This window comes from Sciurus carolinensis, chromosome 3, assembly GCF_902686445.1.
Source record: "Sciurus carolinensis chromosome 3, mSciCar1.2, whole genome shotgun sequence".
NCBI classification, from domain to species: Eukaryota; Metazoa; Chordata; class Mammalia; order Rodentia; family Sciuridae; genus Sciurus; species Sciurus carolinensis.
The window spans coordinates 115441419-115457709 of NC_062215.1; the positions used below are offsets into that span (position 1 = coordinate 115441419).

At 35.9% G+C, this 16291-nt stretch overlaps 1 protein-coding gene across 2 annotated transcripts in view; it reads left to right on the forward strand.

Annotated features, from left to right (window-relative positions):
• LOC124979573 (sodium channel protein type 2 subunit alpha) overlaps positions 1 to 16291 on the forward strand; it is a 139348-nt gene that overhangs the window by 34835 nt on the left and 88222 nt on the right. For both annotated transcript variants that reach the window (XM_047543928.1, XM_047543927.1), the window contains one exon: positions 15616 to 15933. In XM_047543928.1, coding sequence (XP_047399884.1) covers positions 15667 to 15933 — 267 coding nt within the window. In that variant the 5' untranslated portion in view covers positions 15616 to 15666. The remainder of the gene's footprint in view (positions 1 to 15615; positions 15934 to 16291) is intronic.

Genomic DNA, 16291 nt, shown 5'->3' on the forward strand with positions numbered 1-16291 from the left:
CTACAGGCAAAACTTAAAATTTTTAAATATTAAGAAAAGGAAGAAAATGATCAAAGTAGTATGGTTTTCCATTTCAAAGATATGTTTTGTTTCCAATGATCAGAATTCATTCCAATAGCAACCTTATGGATTTAATTAGGAAGTAAATCATCCTTATTCTAAGGAGGAGAGAGGAAGTTTTTAAAAACTGTCAAAAAGTGTTGGGGATATAGTTCAGTTGGTAGAGTGCTTGCCTCACAAGCACAAGGCCCTGGGTTCAATCCCCAGCAACGAAAAAAAACAATGGTCAAAAAGTCAAGTAAACTGAGGAACAGAACGACTGGGTGTCCTCTCTGCAGTGTGTTAGGAGTGAGCACAGGGGCGGAAGGTGCCAGTTGAGTCAGTGCCACTTGCTGAATAGGCAAATACACTGCCAGCGTACTCAGTATAGTTTTCACCATGAAAACAAACAAAAATCTTAGGCAGCAATACCTGTTTGTGGCAATATCTTTTCACTGTTGCTGTTGTCTGTTTTACAAACTGCACTGTGGTCAAAGAGAGTATCACTTTTCCAATCTGAAGATTTCAACAAATATTTCTAGCTATTAAGGAGCAGCAACATTTTGCTTTATCTACTTGTCTGATTTTTAGCTGTTTCTAGCTGCTAAATTTGGCTGCTGTACTCTCCATATCCGTAAAGCTGTCCTTGGGTCCACCCTATGGGCAGCCATCCAGGGTTTGGATTTTTCCGGGCAGCCTGGGCATGGCTATCCTGCTTTTAACCTCTTCCTTCTGTGCTGGGGCTAAGGACATTGAATGGCAGTGAGCTTCCCTCTATTTCTGGTGCAATTGTTGCTTCTCAGGGCCTGGCTTGGGCTCTGATCTTGACATTTATGTCACAGGTGTCACTGGTGAAACTGCTGTGAAACCAGATGGCAGGCCTACTGGGGTTGGCAGCATCTGCTATTGTCCTCGCTGTCACTGCTACCTGCTCTACTTTCTTCTTCCTGTTGATGTGCTATTGCCTTGTGTTGTCATTCCATTTGCTATTTACCTTCCTTCAGGTCTTTTCAAATGTGAATACTTTTCCATGAGTCTTATGATGCATTCGCTCTGCTTGGAACCTCTTCATCCAGGAAGGCTCACAACTAGACTGGCTTGCTCGCTTTCTGCTTAAATCTCATTTTCTCTGCTTAAATCTCATTTTCTCAACAAAACTCTCCTGGCCACCCTATTTTAAAATTACAACTCACCCTTCTCCTCCCCAACTCTGATATTTTTTCTCTGTGACCTATGTTATTTATTTCCTGTAGCAATTAACATTACCTTGTCATGTACTAAATTTAACTTATTTATATATTTTCCATATCCCTTCATTAGCTTACATAGAATATATGTTGGGCATGGTCAGGATTTTGTCTGTTTTTGACTCCTTGGCTCCTTACTGAATCCCAAGTCATCTGAACGAATGCTGGTCCATTATAGGTACTTCAAAGTGTTTATTAAATGATTACCTGAATTGGAAATATTGGAAGTGCAGTCTATTACCTTTGTATTTGGTTTTATTCATTGCATTTAGCATAATACTATGAGCAAGAGATTGAAAAACTCAGGGGATAAAAGAGTAAGTAACATCAGCTACATATACTGGATATTTGACTTAAGTTATCATCTTTAATCGTCACAAAAATCCAAGCAACTTGCCTGAAGAAACACAGTCAGAAAGTGTCAACATACCATACAAATGCAAACCAGTTGAGTCTGGCTCCAAAGTTCATTCACTTCTTCCTGAGGCATAGTCCTATCACACAGTAATAAGTAAATAAAAGGTCTTCTAATTGAGCACTATTCCACAAAAAAGTATAGCTAGAAATAGAGTGTTAAAAATGCTTAATTTAAAAAAAAAATTTTGCACATTTGCCCAAAAACATAAGCAACAACTCTAAAATGAGGAATGGAAAAATTATTTAATAGGACCATCACACTCACAGGTTAAAAGCTTGAACTTAAATGGGAAAACTTGTGTTTGGACACATATTTTCACATATTTGCTAAAAGTACATTATTTGCAATATGAACCCAACAGAGAAAAAAAAATTCCTGATGTTAAATAAGAGGCATCAATATCTCCATAACACTGCTCTTGAGTGTTTTGCTTAGTTTAGTTCCGCAAACTATAATTTATTAAGAAGAGACATATTTTTTGTTAAGATCCTTCCTTGCTTTGTCTTCTTCTTTGATATCTTTTGTTCTAGTTATACAGTATACATTAGGTTTGTTATTAATTCAGAACCACATATTTATGAAGACTTTATATGATGTAAAAATCATTGGAGAATGGAAGTCCTCTGCAAGCTCCAACAAGTCCCCTTCCCTTATAGGACAGCATCAACTATGGTTCAGGGCAATGGGGTACTCTGTGACCATCTCTGGGATGCTGAGTTATCTCCAATCCAGAGTCTATGTAAATTATCCTAGTAATTCATTTAATTATACTTCCATTTTCTCATTTAGTAAAAGTAAATTGCTGCTGTGTTTTTTTTCAAGGGAATCATAGAATCTAGAAGTTGAAAACAATCTAAGAACTATACATTCCAATTATTTACCCAAACATCCTTATTATGATATCTACTTGACTATTTCTGGTAATTGAGGATTGTTTCATATTTAAAAATATGTGTTTTGTTTTGTGCAAGACTCAGAATTTAATCATCATTACTTGTACTTGGGTTGTAAATATTGGATATATTGCTTACATTTGTTAAAAATTAAACTGAAAAACAATAAAATTTTAGAGCATATTTGAATGAGTAGCAGTTCTGAAATCAGACAGCTCCAGACCATAAGTATTTTAAGAACTCCAAAAAGTAACTCAAGAGGAAGTCTTTTATAGGGCAAACATGAAAGTAAAGCAAAGAAAACATTAGATTGGTCACAGTTGTAAGGATGTCTTATTTGGCCCATTCAGCTGGGAATTCCCTATTTGTAGAACCATGTTAGTTGGTTACTTTTAATTGGCGGTTGCAAGAAAGACCTCAAGTTAAGTTTTGCTTATATTTGCAAATCAAGAAATGGTAAGATTACTTGTAAGTTTCAATAGTTTGTCTGGTTAAGGATTCTTCAGAAATAGCTTTTGTTTTAATTTAAGGTATTAACTGAAAAGTTTCCTTCCTATAATATCTATATTAGTTTTAGATCTTGCCCCCACAGTCACAAGAGCATCTTGAGCACCCAAGCCCCCTTCAGCATGATATCTTGTTCACTGTTGTTCCTCTTTGAAATTTGTTATTCAGTTATTTTATCGAGTAACTCCTTTGTGCAAGTTATTGCTTTATGCACTTCAAGATTTACAAGGAAAAATATTGCATGACCTTGCCTCTAGATAATAGAGGTGATTATATTTGTTTTTACAAATACTGTGTGAAAAGCAAGTGTTCTTGAGCTTGAAAAAGTGAAAGGATGTACAAACTGGAAGGATGCTAAAATATTCATGGAAAATGCAGAATTTGAGATTTACTCCTCCTTTTGTTTCATCAGGCTGAACTAGCAATATAGAGAATTTCAGGTGAAAATAGCAAAAGCAACAAGTTGGAAGTGGAAACACAGAGATCAGGACACAAGTGTAGAAACACTTGAGCAAATGTTTTTGTCTGTCCCACAAAATGCTAGTAGGAATTGATAGGGGAAGAGACTGGAAAACGAAGTTGAAGAGCTCTTTCCGGGGAGAGGAATTTGCACTTCACATGGACAGTAGTGGAGAAGAGTTGAAGATTCCTGGTTAGAGGTGATAAATATAAGGTGATATTTTCATTAACATTGACCTAGGAGTAGTTTGGAGGATCAATTAAAGCAAGGAAAAATGACCGTAGAAGGAAGAAATAAAAAATTAACATCGAACTAAATTTCTTCTCAAAATTCAGACCATGAAGAAGAGAGTCCCTCAATGAAGTTTTTCAGAGCAATTAGACAAGAAGAATTGACAAGATTGAAAAAAATCATATAAGTGAATATTGAACTTACTGTGGAAGTGAAATAATAAGCTACAGAGGCAGAAGTAAATGTGCTTGTAATCATGTAGTGTATACACTACTATATTATGTATAAGTGAAGCACGAAAAATACAGAGACCTAGAAGTTAATTTGGCATCATGGGACATAATCTACATGGGACAGAAAAGAGTATCTTAGCAAAAATAAGGATAAAGCTATTGTAAGTATATAGACATAAAGGAATTTGTTCATCAACTTAATGGGTGATTTATCTTAGGTAAGGTATTGTGCTGGGTACTCTGGAAACCATAAAGAAAGATGGGATATGATAAGGAAGATGAAATAAAAGAAGAGATTAAGTAAGATTCAGCACCGTCACAGTTCTTAGCATTCATTAAGCATATGGTACATGCCAAGCATAGTAGCATTTACAAATTTACCTAAAAAAACTCAGTGAACCTTCATTTCTTACTGATGAGAAAACTCAGTCTCACCAGAGACTTACCCAAGGTCAAACTTGCTGAGTTAGTAAATGGCAGGGCTAGACTTTAATTCAAATCTTTTGATTCAAAGCCTGTATTCTTTCCAATATCTCAAATTTCAGAAAGGAGAGAGCTTAAGATGAAGAGAGGCTTCTTAGAGGAAGTGCTATGTGAGTTCATTCTGATGAGTTAATTTTGACTCGTTTGGTTGGGCAGGGAATACATTTCATTTCATTTTAAATGGAAGAAGTTGTTTGAACGATAACACAAGATTGAGATAGCTGAGAGGCTAGCAACAGAAAAGAGTTCATTTTTAGTTGAATATCATCAATGAAATATAAAGGATATAAAAGAAAGCTAAGATCAGAGCACAAAATGATAATAAATTTGAAATTTTATTAATCTTTATATTTTATTTATTTTATTGATACATTATAATCATACATAAGAGTAGAATTCATCACACCATATTCATATATGCACATAGCGTAATTTGATCCATCTCATTCCCCGGTACCTCCCCTTTCTCTCCCCTTTTCCCTCCACCTTACCTGCTTGCTCTCCTCTACTGATCTCCCTTCTATTATTATTCTTATTATTTAATTATGTATATGAATAGGATTCATCATGGAATAAGTGTACAAGGACTTAACATAATTTGTTAGATTTCATTCCCCAGTATTTACCCATGCCCTCTCCTCTTCCACCCATCTCAATCCCCTTCTCTACTCTATTAGTCTCCCTTCTATTTTCATGAGATTCCCTTTTAAATTGGAATTTTTAAATTAGACTTCAATATTATACTAGTCATTATACATAAAATGAATGGTGTTTTAGTTAGCTTTTTCACTGCTGTGCCCAAAGGACCTAACGGGAACAATTTTAGAGAGGGAAAAGTTTATTCTGGAGTTCATGGTTTCAGAGGTCTCAGTCCATATGTGACCAACTTCATTCCTCAGGGCCTGAGGTGCAGAGCATCATGGCAGAAGAGTGAGGTGGAGGAAAGCAGCTCGGGACATGGTCACCAGGAAGGAGGTAGAGAGAGCCTCTTGCTCACCATGGACGAAATACATACCCCAAAGGAAGACCCCCAACTACCCACCTTCACAGCCACAACCTACCTGCCTACAGTTATCAACCAGTTAATCCCTATCCACTGATTGGGTTAAGGCTTTCATAACCCAGTCATTTCACCTCTAAACTTTCTTCCTTTGTCTTACATGTGCGCTTTTGGAGGATACCTCACATATAAACTATAACGAATAGATAAAAAACAAACTGAAGAATGGACATGCACTGTTTACAGTAGTATAAACTCATTGATAATAAGGGTGAACCAGATGTTGGCAATGGACAGAGAAGGAAAGAGAGAGATATAAATAATTTCACAGGCACAATTGACAAGACTTGTTGGAGGGGAGTACAAGGAGGAGGAAGAGATAGGTGTAAATAAAGGAGATGATGCCTTTAAAAGAAAGAGGAAGATGGATTTGGTGTGGTGGAAAGTTTTCCATCTGTGTCTACTATGTATCCAGACTTTTACAGTTCCTGGAACAAAGAAGGCATTATTACAATTACTTATCTATGTATTCACTCTTTACTGTATGCCAGAGATCCTGAGCACTAGAGATATGGAAGCAAAAATAAAATTGAAAAATAAGATTTCTTGCTTTTGTTTAGTATGGTGGGATTTCATGTTGCTTTACCCAAACTAGATTTCCTTGGTCCCTTCTATTGTTTTTGTGCTGCTCTGAAGTGCTTTCTACTTCTAAGAATCTGTAGCAGTCTCTCTCTTTGGAGGACTGCCTTCTGGTTATTTGAATCTTTGTTCCCACTTCAGCACAAAGCCTACAGTGTCTAGGAGTTTGTATTTCTCATCCACATCTAGCCAGTGACTGCTTATTAGTCTTATGAAAGTCCAGATATCTTGCCTCAAATAGGGACAAATCAAAAGACATAAATTATATGCCAAAATTATCTTATAGAATCAGGAAAAAATGACCTTCTAACAGGGTTTTGTTGGAAATTTACCTTTGCTTGGCTTCTTCCCCATCCAGACAAGCACATTCTCCCATTCCTTTACTAGCTGATCTTAGGAGCATTTTCTTAACTCATTTCATGTCTGCTCTGGAGAACCTGACCTAAGATGTGTAATTTACATTGCAATAGGAAGAGAGAGATAAACAACATAAATAATTCAGTTAAAAATGTAGGTTATGAGCAGTTGAAGCTATAGAGAAAAATAAGGAAGAAGATGTGGATGTGTGTGGATGTGTGCACAAGTGCATTTGTTGGGGATGGTTTGCAACTTTATACAGTGTGATTGGAGAGAGCTTCATCACTGAGGTAACATTCCAGCAAGGACTAGGAAATGCCAAGGCAATGAGCTATGGAAATATCTGTGGGGAAAGCATTTCAGGCAGAGAGAGGAGTAAATGCAAAGTCATGATCTGAGGTTGTGCCTAAAGTGCTTGAAAAGGAATGACCATGTGGGAAAGTAGGAAAATACATGGAAGAAGGGATTGAGGGGGATGGGCAGATTTTATACACCAACAAAAACTGCTGTATGGAATTTGACTTTCTCCTCCAAGTAAGATGGAGAGTCACTGCATCACTGCAGAGCTTTCAACAGAGTAGTGACTCAATCGTCTTGCATTTTAAAAAAATCTGACTACTGAAATAAATCTGGCTACTACATTGAGGAGACCAAGAATAAAGCAGAAAGGGAGAGAAGGCCAGAGATAATTACCAAAGCAGGTTTCTTGGGGAATCACAAAGGGCTCCATGTTCAAAAGAGTCCCACATGTGGGGTCTAGTGCTCCACACTCACCAGCTTGATATTTTATTTATCTTGAATTTGGATTTTGTAATAAAATCCATGAATCTGAAGCACATTCTGAGTCTTGTTTCTAATTCTGCATCCTGCCTCCCTGCTGGGAGCACTTTCAATACTATCTGTGCTCCTCACCCTGGTATCCCAGGCTGCCCAGCCTCCCCTTCTCGCATCTTCTCAATGACTACCACCCTCAACATAGTTATGGTAAGGAGAAGACTGTGTTCTTCCACTGTTCTTGTTGGGGTTTGAAGCACAAATACAGGTCAAGTTGGAATCAGAAACACACACTCTGGGCTGGCAGAGTCAAGGCAAGTGAGACACAGTCTCTCATCTGCTCCAAACCCAAGTATGTTCAGGTGCAGAGGATTTAATCTCTTGGGTTCATTCCTTGAACATCTGTTGGAGCTGCAGGCTCATGGGAAGGGTAGATTGACTTCCCTCACTTTGCCTGGGGTCAGGTTGCTTCAGTTCAGCATCTGGTGGTGGCAAGGGCAACCAGGCAGCTGGGGGTGGGTATGCTTGCCCTTTATCTCCCTGCTCAATGGAATGCCATATTGAACAGCAAATAAAACCCATCAGCTCAGGAGAGTGGCCATTTAAGCAAAAAATAAAGTATGTTTTGTTACCTTGTAATGCCTTCTCTTTCCTGCCACTTGAACAAGGGGCCCCACATTTTCATTTTGTATTCTATTTAATAAATTATGTTTGTGGGCCTTGGCAATAGCAGAATGCTAATTGAAAGATCGTGGTGATTTGAACCAGGGTTCTAGAAATAAACAAAGTGAGAAATGGTTGGATTTGATATATATTTTGATATAGAATAAAAAGAATTTGCTAATTGATATTATGGAGTGTATGAGAGTGAAATAAAGGAATCAAGGATGACCCTTAGGTTTTCCTATGAGGAACTGGCCAACATTTTTTGAATGAATGAATGAAGTGTCCTATCATGTATCTGCACATGAAATACATGGTTGGTAATAAAGGCACAGTAGTAAAAGCAAATCTTAGAGGTATTTTCTAAGGGTAAATATAAAGACTTGATGACAGAGATAATAAAGAAGAGGGAAACAAAAGCATTTCTAATTTAGGAAAATAGAAGAAATTGGTACCTGTGAAGGAAATTAAATATTTAAGAAGTGGCACCAATTTATAGGAAGATAATCTCAATTTTGAAAATTTTCATTTGAGGCTCCAAGAACAGATCACCAAGGAAAATTGTCTGTACATAATGGGATCTTGAATGAACATTCTGGACTAAGGATCTACATGGAGAGCATCATCATACAGGTGTAAGCTGTACTCCCAAGTTATTTTTAAATGTGTTTGAGCAGAGGGTATATAATATTTCTGAGAAAATTTTGAATGGCACTTATCATTAGGAAGCAAGAAGAATAAGGTAAACCTGAAAAAAGGGGTAGAGAAAGCAAGGTCAGAAAAGACTAAGATGAAGTTGTCAGAATTAAGGACTCCTCATTCAAGAGAGTCATAAGTCAGGTTGATGTATTAGTTCCTTGCTAATGTACCAGTTCCTCCTCCATGCCTGGGACCAGTATGCTCAGTATAGTCCATGCAAAGACATTAAGGAGGGAATTTCTATTTTCCAACAGAGGACAAACTAGCACCACAAAAGCAAGGTTATTAGGAGAAACATGATACAAATAAAACAAAACCAAGTTCTCTTATGATCTCATTCTCTCTCTCTCTCTCTCTCTCTCTCTCTCACACACACACACACACACACACACACACACACACACACACGCGTGCGCACACGAATGCATAACTTTTTGAGTCTGGTAAGTTTTGTAATGAAGCTATTTTTTGAGCATCAGTTTTCATTTCAAAGACCTCTGCCCCTAGCTCTGCCTACCTGTTTCAATATGGGGAAAATTCCCCCAGTGAAGAGGAAGAGAGCTGAGAGAAAATTTTCTAGGTAGAATTCCTGCATAAAAGGAAAGGAAAAACACTGACCTGGAAATATTCAGGCATGTGCAACAAACAGAAGAGTCCGCCTTCATGGAAGAACCATACCTCAGGAAATTTTCTTCATTTATCCAATTATGAAGATCCAGAAGTGGAATTATATGATCCTAGAATATTCCATCCATCAAAAACTAACACATCATTAGTTTTAAGGTGGCCTTACTGCAGATGAGGCACCTAGAGAAGTTCAAATAATTCATGGAAATCTATTAACACACATTTAATAATCTGAAGATTTAAAAAGGACTTGGAAATGTATTGGAGCCAAGTTTCAAAAGTAAGCAAATTAGTTAATTTAGTTAAAATGCTTGTGTAAAGATACAGGTATGCCTCCTTTTATACATTTAACTTATTTTTCCAAGGAAAGTTGTACATAAAGTGACTATTTGCAAATTGAATTATATTTCCTATAGATCATCATGATAAAGTAGGTATGTATTCCTTGTTAAAGAAAAACAAAATATGTCCTGAGATATAATCATTTCGAGGACTACCTACACTTTTATAAAGAATATTGTTTGCTGGGAGCAGTGGTACATGCCTTGTAATCCTAGCTCAGGAGGCTGAAGCAGGAGGATATCAAGTTTGAGGCTAGCCTCAGCAACTTAGTGAGACTATCTCAAAATAAAAAGATTAAAAGGCCTGAGGATGTATGTAGTTCAGTGGTAAAATGTCCCTGGATTCAATCACTGGTAACAATATGTATATTATTACTCAATGCACATAATATGAAAATGAATATTAAAAATTAAGTTTGTTTCATATTGGAACTAAACCTAGCATATAAAGGAAAGAATAATGGTTTTTCTGACCAGCACATACTGAGCTTTAACCTTTCATATTCTATTGTTCTCTGTTCTTAATATATAGCAGAAAAACATGTAAGTCTGATTGTTCAGAACTTTCTCCCCTTTATGGAAATGGTTAGCTATAGAAATGATCTGATGGAATCAGGCAAAATAGAAAAGTATATACAAAAACATAGCAGGGAATAGTCCATGAGCAGATAGATTCAAACATTTGGAATAAGAAATCAGAGAGTATGGAAATCTTCAAATAATATTTAGCAAATCTGTTTTTAGTTTGTGTTCATAATACTTTACTGAAAAAATGAAAAGTTACAATTGTAAAACAAGACTAAAAAGTTACTACCAAAAAAAAGATATTTCTGTCTTAGCTTTGTTAACTCTTGGGTATTAAAAAAAAAAAAAAAAAAAAAACTCTAAAATTTTGAACACATGTCCATAATCATGAATTATAATATAAATTACTATCTGATTACATCCTTTGCTATGAGATTTAATGTCATCATTTCTTTAGTATAAGTTTACCTTTACTTACTATATAAATGTCAATTTTTTTTTCCCCTCAGTGCTGGAGATTATACCTACTGCCTCCTGTCTGATAGACAAAAGTTCTACCACTGAACTATGTCCCCAGCCCATAAGTATCAATCTTTATGAAGAGAAATTAAAGTTACATAGTAATCATTACTACAGATTCTGTTTTCTTCCTTATCCTTCATATAACTGTAACTATTTTGTCTTGCACATATCATTAAGTGTATATGGCTTAACATTTTTTTACATTTTAATTTAGAAAATTAATGTTACTTTTTGGTAAATGAAAAAACTAAAGAAGAGAAATCATTGAAAGGGAAACATTATAAAATGTTATCAGAATTTAGAAATCCAACTTTTAATATTTTTTTCCTCTTCTTACTACTTTGAATTATATTGTCTTTCCCTTTATTAATCCCCAAAGATAAGATTTAACCTTAAAATTTTTAATAAAGTCTTGTATCTGAAAAGTAATATAAATGAATGTAGTTAAAATTCTTTAGGTAATATATGTCATATGAAATACAAAATATCAGTTAAGAAGGGTCAGAGAAAAAGAAAAATTAATGTGCTTGGATTTCAAAAACCTAATTCTAGGAAATTAATAAAGAAAGCATGATTCTTATTTCAAATCTACATTACACATAAGTCTCATTGATACGGGAAAACATTCAGGTTTTGCTCATTTCGTGTCTTGGCTGTACTGACAAAACATTTTATGTTCACCCTTTTAAACGTTCAAAGGCAAGCTCACAAGTTAGAATCAATGGAAATGAAGGGATGTCCTTACAATTAACATAATATCAAAGAAACTATGTATATCTTGGTAAGTTTCTGATAGTGAATGATTCTGGAAGAAAATCTTAAGCAATGTATAATTTTAAGGAACATGGATTTTATCGCCAGACAGTATGGGCTTAAATTCTGACTCTACTAATTCCAATTGTGAGAATTTAGGCAAATTATTTAACTTTTTGGCATCTAAGTTTCTTGATATTTTAAACGGAGATGATCACAGTATCTAAATTATGAGGTGATTATAAGGATCAAATGATTTCATAACACTCAAAATAGTGCTTGACAAAAAAAATAGATACTATGTACTATTATTATGAACATTTTCCCCCTCAAGATATAATATTGGACAATTTACCTTATAAGTTTTATTCCCTAATTTAGTTTTTGAATTAGAATCTTCTGTATAACCAGTTGATCTATTGTTGAGCAAATTGACAAAGTGAAACATGAATATTCATTTGATAAGTAAAGCTGATGCTTACCATGAAATACATGTGTTTTGTTATATTAGGACAACTTACTTTGGAGAAGAGATCTTCCAAATATCTTGCCTGGCCTCTGTTGGTATACATGGAAAAATTTACAAACACACACACACACACACATACACACACACACACATGCATGCATACCCATACACATATTTGTGTATGGTTGTATATATACAATATGTATGTCCTGATATCAATAATTGTATATACTAAATATTGAGGCATTGCAAATATGTCTGATATGATACTAGAGTGCACACTTTATTTTTGTTGCTTTTCAGTATTTATTTCCCCCTTATTTTGGTAAGTTTTAGAGGTTGGGAGGTTGGATTTGCTATAGCATCCTACCACAATCAGAGAAGAATTTCCTAAAAATAACAACAACAAAAACAACACTACCCACAAAAACCAACACCATGAAAGTCAGAGCCCAAGGATACAGCATAACTATATGCTGGTAACATCAGTTGACCTCCTGGATCATCCTATCTTAAAGCTAGCCCTAGACAATAAAAGGTGAACAATAAATTTCATTCTGTTTTTTCTTTCTTTCTTTTTTTTTAATTTGCTTCAACTACTTTGAGTACTCTCTTTCTCTTATAATAAATAGATACCTACTACAGTGATAAAATATTCTTTCTGGCTGAAACTTTCCCATGTTCTTTTCCAACAAGTACATTTTCTAATGAAAATGATGAAGCTAGAAAATGTGCAAATATATCCATTTAATAATTAGAACTTTTAATTATAATTGATGCCATTGCCTAATTTTTATTTAATCTTTATTTGGTGTTTTATTTGCATGAGCCAGTGTTTCTTTTCAAGACTGAGTAAAGACTGAAGATTTTTAGTGTCAGACTTTGAGTTTGAATCCTGCTTATATGATTTTAGGATACTTCCTCTAATCTCAGTGTACCTCCTTTCTTCAGTTTTAAAATAAGGATCATGAAAGCATTTATTTGATAGTTACAGGAAGGAAGACATTTCTTCATGCACACATCTTAGCCCTGCATCTGGCCCTTAGTAAATCCTCAAATCTTAGCTGTTATTGATTGAAAGACTGGCACTTGGGATCTCACTTTCCTGTGAGTTCTTTTTTTTTCTGGTTGCTTTACAATGACCTAAATCAGAGATAAAATAAGACTGATGTACCATTAACTTAATTTTTCCCCCTAAGGAAAGTTAATTTTTATGACACAAAAGACGTGTTTCTGTTGAATTAGCAAAGAATTTTGTTGGATTTCAGACTCACTCTGTGACTGAGGCAAATATTAAATATGACTCTATGTAATATTTCATTAATATAATTGTTGTTTCATATGGGTTTTATTTTAAATGTTGTACTATTTACTATCTTAATACTTTTTTTCACACAAACTTTACTTTCCACTGTTATTTGAAATTCCTTCTTTTACCTTCCTTCCCAAAATGGTCTGGGACAGTCAACTTAAGTGCCCAGATAATCCTCATCGGGCAGCAAAAGAACTCATCTTGGTAATCTTTATTATGGGGAAAAACAATAATAGTAATAATAATAATAGCCAAAGCATTCATCATACAGAAATCTGAATGATGAATGCTTTCTTTTACTTAATTTAACTTGAATTATTAATATTGATTGAATGACTTCCTGTCTTTGTAAAAAAAAAAAAAGAACAGAAGCACTATCAGTTAACAAAATGAATCACTGAAATTTTCAAAGTTTTAATGTTTAGTTCTACATTAAGTCTGTGACTGATCAGAGAGCTTCATTACTGGAAGCTTCGGGTTCCGTTGCCGAACATCACTGAAAGCTTCATCAGTTGTACGCACTGGAGGTTTTCTACTTCATAGTTCCCAGCCCTCTAGTGGTAGTTATAATAATGTCACTTTGTAGTCCCTGAACAGGAAATGCCTGTTTTTACTTCAGTTACCAGAATCCTTTCACAGGAAGTTAGGTGTGGTCTTTGAAGGAGAATTTAAAAAAAAAAAAAAAAAAATTTTTTTTAAAGATTTTTTTTTAAAGCATGATGGAATTTTAGCTGCAGTCTTCTTGGTTCCAGCTTATCAGTCCCAAACTCTGAGTTTAAAAGATTCTTCAGGGGTAATGTTTTAATATTCTTATGCTTATTCTCTACAATGCTTCTCTACCTTTACAGGAAAATCCTTGGGGAAATCTGCAGGGGGACCACTTTCATTTTGAAGCTGCTGGCAGCATGTTTTAGCATGTCTTTTCTATTGGAGCATCCAGGCATGAGAGTTTCCTCCCTTGAGTGTTCAAGGACCATCTACTTGCCTATGCCTATTGCTAGGCATGAGGGTCTCTGGCGATGAGTGAGGAAAATGAGGGATGTTCTGGAGGTACTGTGACACTGGGAGGGCAGTCTGATAGCTGGTGGCTGAAAGGTTCTGGTCAACTTCAAAGAAATATATGGAAACTATATAGTAGCTTACATTAGTTCAGATTTCCCTCTTTTCTCTGGTATATACTGCAGAAATGAATTGAATTAATATATTTTACTCTTAGAAAATGCATCTCCTATGTTTCAGTGGGGACTCTCATTTCTATAGTGTTGAAGTTAAAATGGACTTATACTTTTAAAAATGAGAAAATAGATTACGTGATTTTTGTACAGTTGGCATTCACAAGCCAAGGTTTTGGTTGTATCGTTTAAATAGCATAGAAACTCCTGTCTTTGATTCAGAGATTACATTTGGAATGATTGCTGTGCTCTGCCGAGTTGTCTATTTTAGTCTACTAAAAGATGGTTTGAATACCAGTAAAACTCCATTTATATTATCACAAAGACCTTATAGTAGGAGTTTATTTTAAAGATATTTTCAACTTGTTATTTTTTTAATTCTCAATTCTGAAATGGATACTCAGACCTTTATGCTAGATTTTTGTAAAATGGGATCTATATGGGGGAAAAAATGGGTTGTCTCTGCCGTATTTCCTAAGGTATTGAAATTTGTTGATTTAAAAAAGAACTACCCTAGCTAGCACCAGGTTGCTAAGCCAGGGGGTCCAAGCTACAGACCTTTGAGGTGCGTGACTTCCTGCCTGGTTTGGCAGAATCTGGGTCCCTTCCTGTGCAGCTTGCTAGCAGTTCCAAACACAATCGGGCATCTCTTGCTCCTCCCCATTCCCTTGCTTTCAGGCAGTGTGTACCTGTGTTTCCAAAGCCTGGCATCAGGATTTTTAGAGTTCTTTACTTGATGTAATGATTTTGAATAAACTCTTAAAGGTGATAAAGTGGACCAAAAGAAAAGTGGAAAAAAAAAAATGAAGAAGGACATTCAGGATCCTCACACAGTCCCATTTCTACAATTCTGTGATTTTTTTCTCTCTTGTTTGGACCTGACATATTTTCAGAAAGAATGTTGAAAAAGATGGCTGCCAAAATAGTCACACAAGTGAAAAAGCAAGCACAAATCAGTATCCTCCATATCCAAGCTCTGAATTGGGATTTTTCCCCAAAGTAGTATAATCACTTAAAACATTTTGGGAGTAGAAGATTAGATGACCTCATAGACACCTACTGAATGTGAATGACAGATCTCTGTGTAAGCAGATGGATGCATGCATGAGGTTCCCTGAATGCTAAACACAGCTCCCTTTGTAAAGTACTATGGCTTTTGGTTTGCATACTTTATGTCAGTGCTCAGTGTCATATAACTACCACAGTCACCTAATGGTCCTTGGTTTTTTTTTCCCCCCTCTGTTTCTGTAGCACTTTCTCATGCAAGGAGCTAAACAGTGATTAAAGGAGCAGGATGAAAAGATGGCACAGTCAGTGCTGGTACCGCCAGGACCTGACAGCTTCCGCTTCTTTACCAGGGAATCCCTTGCTGCCATTGAACAACGCATTGCAGAAGAGAAAGCTAAGAGACCCAAACAAGAGCGCAAGGATGAGGATGATGAAAATGGCCCAAAGCCAAATAGTGACTTGGAAGCAGGGAAATCCCTTCCATTTATTTACGGAGACATTCCTCCAGAGATGGTGTCAGAGCCTCTGGAGGACTTGGACCCCTACTATATCAATAAGAAAGTGAGTTCCTAGTCCAGTTGCCTTTATTGTCCTGTTTCCTATTTCTGGGCTGGTCCCATGGATTATGGCAAAGATTGTTGTATCTCCTCCTGTCTGTCTAAAGTATCTCTAAAATGCTGGGTGGGCCTGATCCAGTAATGGACCAAGTATCCTAGAAATCTTTGGAAAGCATTCCTGTGAACCTGCATTCTGGGGACAGGAAGAGAACTGCAGAGGCATTGGGGAAATTGAGGAAGGGCAATTACCAATTCACCTTCATGAATGCTAATTATATCTAAAATTGAGGGCAAATTGACCCTGGCTCTCTGGCAATGTGATGAGCGATGTGAAAAGTGGCAAGTAGGAGTATATTTGAAAT